This window comes from Nycticebus coucang, chromosome X, assembly GCF_027406575.1.
Source record: "Nycticebus coucang isolate mNycCou1 chromosome X, mNycCou1.pri, whole genome shotgun sequence".
NCBI lineage: Eukaryota > Metazoa > Chordata > Mammalia > Primates > Lorisidae > Nycticebus > Nycticebus coucang.
The window spans coordinates 65,999,272-66,007,795 of NC_069804.1; the positions used below are offsets into that span (position 1 = coordinate 65,999,272).

General features: G+C 40.8%; 1 protein-coding gene across 1 annotated transcript; it reads right to left on the minus strand.

The window, feature by feature from the left end:
- Window positions 1–3,358: 3,358 nt before the first annotated feature.
- Window positions 3,359–6,368, minus strand: LOC128577701 (zinc finger X-linked protein ZXDB-like). Its single transcript, XM_053579985.1, is given in 3 exon segments — window positions 3,359–4,861; window positions 4,863–5,917; window positions 5,920–6,368. Coding segments are annotated over 3 exon segments (2,379 nt in total). The 5' UTR covers window positions 6,130–6,368; the 3' UTR covers window positions 3,359–3,747.
- Between the last annotated feature and the right edge of the window lie 2,156 nt (window positions 6,369–8,524).

Consider the following 8,524-nt stretch of genomic DNA (forward strand, 5'->3'; position numbering starts at 1 on the left):
GGCTTAACAATATATAGAGATGCTGATCACTGCATACTACCACTTATAAGTGGAATCTAAAATAGTTAAACTGAGAGATGGAGAGAGTGGAATGGTGGTGGTTTTCAGAGGCTGGGGAAATGATGGGAATATGTTGGTAAAAGAATACAAATATTCGGTTATAAGATGAATAAGGTTCTGAAGACTCAGTGTACAAAATGGTAATAAAATTGTATCATTTACTTGAAAATTGATAAGAAAGTAGATCTTAAATATTCTCATGCTCCTAAAATGTGGTAACTATGTACCCATGTGAGGTGATAGGTATGTTAATTAGCTTTACTGTAGTAATCACTTCATAATATATATGTATATCAAAGTATCATATTGTAAATCTTATATACAATTTTTATTTGTCAAATATACTTCAATGAAGTTGAAAATGTACATTAATATTCATTTCTTTGGCATTCTGTATTTGTAGCAAACAAATGTTTAGAAAATTTACTATAAAAAAACTTTCAAATAAATTGTTACATTTAAAAGATTTTACACACTTCAAGGTACTATCTAATATTATATAATTTTAGTGGAGAAATGTAAATTCAAAGTACAATGAAATTCCAGTAACCACCTCTAATAATGTCTAAATGTAAAGGTTAAACATTACCACATGTTAGTGAGGTTGCAAATTAGAACTCTCATATCTGTTGGTGGGAGTATAAATTAAGGCTTTCAATTATGTAGCAATATGAGGTAACAGGTAAAAATGTCAAGATTAAAATAATTTAATTCAATACAAATGTGTTCAATAGGGCCTCCTAGAATCAAATTTTGTTATTGTGTTTTCAGTTGGAAAAATGTTAATAAACCAAGTACTAAAGATGCACAAAGGGCAAATGAGGTAAAATTAAATCATGTCCTATTGTTTTTTAAAATGGCAAACTTATGCTAATAGTTACAGAAATGTAGCCATTATGTTTGTAGTCACACTTTTGAATGTAATTACATGCAATTTCTACCATCATGGTGGGAAAATGGTACTGAAAGAGAAATATTTTTTAAAAAATCAAATGAAAGAAACCATGTGAGCCCATAGACAATTACAACATTTGTATTTTCAAGAAAATAAAAATTTAGGCTGGCTGTGATAGTTTATACCTAGCACTTTGGGAGGCTAATACCGAAGGATCTCTTGTGGCCAGGAATTCTAGACCAGTCTGGGCAAGAGGGAAACCCTGTCTCTATAAAAATTCAAAAATTATCTGGGTGTGGTAGTTTGTCTCCATAGTATGAGCTACTAGAGCTACTAGGATTGCTTGGGTCCAGAAGTGTGATGTTATAGTGAATTATGATGACACCACTGCATTCTAGCTTGGGTGACAGAAAAAGACCCTGTCTCAAAAAAACAAAACAAAACAAAACAAAACAACTTTTTAAATTTAAAATGAAAGAAAAGAATAAAAAAAACTTTGTCCTTTATAAATTCTGTGGACTAAAACTAAAATATAGTTTATGACAGTTTTGTAGGATCAAAAAGTTCTGAGGGATTAAAGAAAGAAAATGACAGAGTTTTAAAATATCTATATTGTTATATATCTTGATGGAAGCCTATGACCTGTGTGTTCACCTCAGGCTTTTTCATTCCTATCTATAGGAAAAGAATAATAATCTAATTAAGAGAAATAAACTAATGAAAACAAATTCCTAAAATGAGCTCAAAATCCTTCCAAAATGCTAAGGGAGAGCTCTTAAATGGGCAGATGTAATAAAATTCTGACTGCTTCTTTGAATTAAAAATTTGCGTATTTTTTAATTTTTCATTGAATAAGTACAACCAATTTAAAAGTCTACAGACAGTACAAATTCATTTCAAAATGGCAAATTATAAAGTGTACTGCCAAAGTGCCATAACTATTCTTATTCCCAAGTATCCACATGTAAACAGTACTGAGTTACAATATTTGAAAGCAAATAATGGTGTTTGCTAGCAGAACTACATGGTGAAAAACCTTAGAAAAGTAATATTTCTCCTTAGCATCTCATATAAAATATCCCCAATATCATCTGATTCATATATAATCACATTGTCATCTGAATCTAGAAAATAACTTCTCAGTGCACATACAGACTTGCAGTAATACAGTGACTGGAAAATGAGCCTTGAGAAGAATGGTTGAGAGATGGTGACCACAAAAGAGAGTTTATTAATTAAAAAATAAAAAATAAATAATAAGTGATGCATTGCAAGGACTAGTGCACACATGCAAGAAACTATCAAGTGGAAAGGAAGCAGAGAGGGCAGAATGTAAGAGGCATCAATTAAGGTGGAAAAGAGCAAATAGTTAAGAATACAATGGTCATTGACATGGAAGAGTAGAGAGATGTAGAAATATTTCCTCCTCTTTATGAATTATATATACACACATAATAAATAGTTACTAAGCGAAATCCATTTGGAATTCGAATTATTAAATTGTAATATGAACTGTAGTTTAGATTTTGCTACAACTATGTACATACCTCACAGGATTATGAGTACTAAATATAATCGCTGTAAAAGGTGCTACAGAAAGTATAAAATGCAACATACATACTCATGTAAGATAAATGGTTATCTACTAGAAATGCAGACAAAACCTCTGGGAGTGGGCCAGCAAAGAGCTCCCCAGGGCATAACGGGGAAGAAAATCTCACTCTTATCCATTTCGAGGTTCCCTTGGAACAGTAGGCTCTATAGCAACCACATGGGCTGGTTTTCAATGCAGAGCAAAAACATTAGCAAACTAATCTAATGAACATGTGCACAATGTCACGCAAGAATTGAGGGGAGAAAAATCCTTTCTAATGTATGGAAGAAATAAGTTTCCTTCCCCACTTTTTAACTTTCACAAATGCTTATTGCCTGCAAAAGTGTCATAATGAATTATGCTAATTTCTCTCCTGTAAGCAAGGAAGATAAGGGGCAGGAAAGGTAACAAAGATTCACAGAAGCATGCTTGAAACATGTAAAATTTTCTCTTCAATACCAGCTATGAGATTAGAAAAATAAGTCTAAGATGTATTTACCAGATAGGTGACCATTTTACAGCTAGAAAACTGAGGCTTCGCTAGACTCAAAAACTTATTTAAGGCCACTTATTCTATACCACAAAGCCAGTATTTCACTCCAGGTCTCTGTCATGTAAAAGCCATGGTATTTTCCACAACAAAACACTGCCTCCCATCATAAAATTGAAGATTAGAATGATAAAGAAGCACCAACCAACATTTTAGCTTTTCCATTTAACTCTATTACCAGATTTTAGAAATACATTGACACTATTTAAAATTTCCATTAGATTTTTGATGTAAAACAGCAGTTCCTCAATCTGTGATCATTTAATGCTTGAAGGACTCAAAGCCTTTTTCATTATGTTGAAAGCACACATGCAATAATTAATGATTGTAAAATGCCCTGAATTTTTCAGGAAAGAGTACAAACAAATGCAAAAACAAAGCTTAAAAAACCTTAAAAAACAATCTATTCAAACCAACTAATCTTATAAATAAGGAAATTAGGGCTCAGATATGTTAAGTGACTTGTTGAGGGTCACACAACTGGTCAGTTTCAGACTCATGATCAGAATTTAAATCTCCAAACTTGTAGTCCAGGGCTGTGTTCTTTTGAAAACCAATAATAAATGACTGCATTTAAACATTCACTACAGAATATCCTCAAAGTTGGTTGTAATAAAAGTAACCCACATGGTGAGAAATAGAGTTGGTTCATACCAAAAATGAGCTTCCAGTCACTGTGATAGAATCTGTTTCTTTCTGAGAACGATTGGTCCCTGCTGGATTGGAGAGTCCATACTGAGTTTCTTCCTCCTGTCCTAAGAAGTCAGAGTTAGGATGTATGTTCCATTCCACTTTAGTTGGTATCAGTAGTTCTGAGACACTGTTTTCACAAAGGGTGCTTGAAAGAGTCAGAGCATCTGTGTCCACTGTTAGCTTATTGCTGGGTGTCAAAGCTTGGGGCTCTGGACTGGAATTTTTCATAGCCATAGAGCCCAGTGATCTCAGTGGCCCCACTTCTAAGGAGCTCTGCTGAAAACCAGTAGCTGCTGTTCCAAAAAAGAGAGAGGTATTCAGATTTTGAGGAAGGTCACCGGTGGCCATCAAGGCCTCGGGGTCCATGGCCTGCCCTAAGGACTTACCATTACCAGCAGGAAGGTTCCCTGCCAGAGTTGAGCTCACAGAAGTCACATCAATGGTCAAGATTCCAGAGTTCACCAATGCTGCGTCCAGCACTGCAGTAGAACTACTGTCAGGCACTTCAGAGAAGAGAGACACTATCTCTACATCTCTGAGATCATGCTGTCCCTACATAGCATGTTCACTACTGGGTGTAAGAGAATTTGCTGCTGCTAGCTGAACTAAGAGATCCTGGCTGATGTTGTGTCTTTTGGCCATGTGCGTCTTCATGCTGTGTTTGGATGTGAAGAGCTTATTACAGGTGGAGACCGGGCAATGGCTCTTCCAAGCGTCCACAGCCTGCAGGTGTTTTTTTGAGTGAATGTAGAGACTACTGTGAGCGGAGAACCTGACACAACAGCCTTCCACAGGGCACACAAAAGGTTTTGTGCCCAGGTGGGTTATGCTGTGGCCTTTCAGATGCTCAGCCCTGGTGAAAGATTTTCCACAGCCTTCCACAGGGCACGTGAACCTCCGGTCATCTTCGTGCTTCCTTTTGTGCCTTAAGAGTTTGGACATGCTGGTGAAGTTCCATTCACAGCCATCAAAGTCACAAAGGAATGGCCTCTCACCAGTGTGGCTTCGCAGGTGAATTTTCAGCCTACAAGCCTTGTCATACTGTTTGCTGCAACCAGGAAAAGAGCAAGAAGAGTTCCTGTTCCCTGAAATGGGTGCGGTTATGGGAAAACAGGGCACTCACTGTGATCAATGTCTTCTTGCAGCCAGAAAATGAGCATTGGTAAGGCCTCTCGGGCTCAAAGTGGCTGCACTGATGGGTGCTGAGTTTTGCCTGTGTGGGGAAGCTCTCTTCACACACCTCGCATTTGAAGGAGTTCTCCTGCTCATGGCCCTTCATGTGTGCCTTGAGGTTGTACACGGTGGTGAAGCTCTTGCCACAGCTATCCACTGGGCAGCCAAAGGGCCGCAGTTTGTCGTGAGACTGCAGGTGCCTCTTGAGCTTGTAAGAGGTGGTGAAGGTCCAGCTGCAGCCAGCCAGTGGGCACTTGAAGGGCCTCTGGCCCTGGCTACTGCTGTGTGTCAGCAGGTGCACCTTCAGCTGGTGCTTCTTAACAAAGGTTTGCCTGCACTGCGCCTCGGGACAGAAGTACAACACCATGCCTGGACCCGGGCTCAGCGAACCGCTGGGGCCCAGGGCAGCGGCGGGGTTCTCAGTCTCCTCTTCTGGCGCCTGGGCAGGTGCGGATTCAGGTGGCTCTGCCAGCAAGAGATCTGATGGTGGCTCTGAGCAGTCCCCCTGCTGCGTGGTGTGTGGGGGTAACCCAGCGTGTTGGGCGATCAGACCCGCAGGCTGAGGGACTGGCCCCACCCGGTGCTCCCAGGTGGGTGGCGGGGGAGTGGCCAGGCTGAGGACTCCGTTCTCAAAGCACAACAGCAGCTCCTGATTCTGGATAGTAATGGTATCCGAGAAGGCTGCAGCTGGGCCGGAGTTTGGGGCAGAGATCAGGGACGGAGAGGGAACTGTGGACAGCCAGAAGGGGCCCAGCGCCGGGCAGCCCGCGGGGTTCACGCCGCTCTCTCCTCTCTGGGGCCTTAGGCCCACCTCAGCCACTTCCCTCCACACCAGCCCTGCAGCCTGACCAGCGTCCGCAGTCTCCACATCGCCACCCAGCGGGTCAAGCAGTACCAGGAAGAAGTCATCGCTGCGGCTGCTAGAGTGATCCGGCATCAGCGCCAACAGGCTCCAGGCCAGCGCCCCCTGATTGCGGTGTAGGCCTCCCTGCTCCGCGGACAAGAACCGCCATCTTGGGGGCCCCGAAACAGCAGAAGGCGGTGCGTGGGTACCTGGCCAGCCAGCGGGTCAGGGCCTTGGTCTACACGCCCACCGCCCGCGGGGCTACGGCTACAGACGCCCGGTCGTGTCCCGTGAGCTGAGAGAAGCCTCGGGATTTCCATCTCTAGGTAGGTGCGGCTCAGCTGGAACCAGAGCCCGGGAGGAGGAGCGACCCCGCCCCCTGCCGCCGGCCTGAACACTTTCTTGAAAGAGGAAAAAAAAAATGTGCAGCGTGCAGAAACTGGCCCTATCAGATATTAAAACGTATTTAACGACACAGTGATTTAAATATTCTGGTACTGGGTCTCTGGAACAAAATAGAAAGTCCATGGGGCAGAGCCCGGTATAAATGAAAATGTTCCACAATTAATATTAGTAATTAAAGAAGTCTTCTTAGGTAATGGTGATATGACAGTTCATTCAATAATGATGCTGGAACACCTCACTAGCTGTCTGCTAAAAGCAATTTAAATCCGTACTTTGTCGTATATACCAAAATAAACATACTCTCAGTGCTAAATGCGTTGCTTAGTATTTTGCATTGGTAAAGCCTGTGGCTCAACGGAGTAGGGCGCTGGCCCCATATGCCAGAGGTGGCGGGTTCAAACCCAGCCCTGGCCAAAAAAAAAAAAAAAAAAACTGCAAAAAAAAAAAAAAAAGAAATGTCTTCTAGCTGGCTGGGTTGATGGATGAGAGAAAATTCCTGAGAGAGTAAGCTGTCTTTATATGTGAGCATTAACTCACCATAGTGCTAGCTTTTCTACTGGAAATGTCCTACAATATCACCACCTTCTAACACCACCACCACCACGCCCCCGCCATCCCCAACTTCCATACTCAGAATTGTCTTGAAGGAGGTCCTTGGGAAAATGTGGTATAAATTTTTGTCCTGCCAATACAAAGATTAGAATGGGTAAGAGATTAGGCCAAATGGAGGCGCAATATTAAACCTATGAAGGAAGAGTCTGGAGGATGAAACAATTTATACTGAAATGTACTCAGCCCTACCATGAAACTAATTTGTGGCTTTGATATGAAAGCTATAACCCGGTTATAACCTAAGAATATGGGGAAGGAGGAGAGGGAGGAGAGGGAGGAGAAGGATGGGCGGAGGGAGAGTGATTGGTGGGATTACACCTACAGTGCATCTTACAAGGGTACATGTGAAACTTAGTAAATGTAGAATATAAATGTCTTAACACAATAACTAAGAAAATCCCAGGAAGGCTATGTTAACCAGTGTGATGAAAATATGTCAAATGGTCTATAAAACCAGTGGATGGTGCCCCATGATCGCATTAATGTACACAACTATGATTTAATAACAAAATTAAATTAAAAAAAAGAAAACCCAACCCCCTCCTAGTTTCTCTTTATACCACATGCACAGCCTAAAGCAACTCTTTGCCCTTCCACCTCTGGTTGTGCCATGATAAATTTCATGTCCAATCTCACAGCACAGTGAGGACATTCTTCAGTTTACATGGAGGTCTCTGGGTCAGAGTTCCAGTTAAATGTGATAAGGTTAAAACCCAAGTCACTGCAATTCGTGGAGTAAAATGCACAGATGACCTTGCCCAATAGCCCTGGTGTACCTGCTTGCATTCAAGTGTGGTTGCCCAGTCTTCCTGTAATGGACTCAGCCTGTGATGCCTAATGATCTTATCAATGATGATGGCAATCCTCCAATTTGTCCACAATGAATTGGGACTTGATATAAATATAAGGTGAAATGTCTGGTAAGAGAAAGGGTGATGACTAGATTACGGGTTGCCTATCATTTAAATACTCCTGGCTCTCTACCTCTTTTAACAATTGTGGATGCTTGCTGGTCTCTTAACTGGAAGATCAAATTTTTCATCTGTAACCATCCAAACCTCAACAAAATTTCTACTCCACATACTTTTGGTTTTAATACAATTTTCAGGGTAAGCATTTTTCAAATATGAGAGGCAGAAGAGTGCATACAGCGTATCTGTAAGGCTTAGAGAGTTTATATAGGCAAACACCCATGTAACCAAGACCAAGGTCAAGAAATAGACCATTGACAGACTTCCAGAATACAGCCACAATCCACACCCTCCCATATAGATATTGTCATTACTTTGACATTATAATAACCATTTCAGTGTGTTTCTTTATAGCCTCACCACTTTTGTACATCCCTAAATACTACAGTTTCTATGGAGTTATATAAATCAAATTATATTGAATGTTTCCTTTTATGGTTTGCCTCTTTCACTCTAAACTATATTTGAGCAACTTGTTCATGTTGTTCATAGTAGCTATGGGCATATCCTTTGTCTCTGTTGTTGATCAGCATTCCAATGTATGCTTATAGTAAAATGATTATGGTATGATTATACCCTTCTATTCTACAGTGAATGGACATTAGGGTTGTTTCTAGTTTTTGACTATTATTATGAACATTCTCATACACTTCTCATGGAACACACATTAAAAGGCTCTCCAGGGTACACATTCAATAGACTCATCGGGGAATAGGGTGTAGGTGTC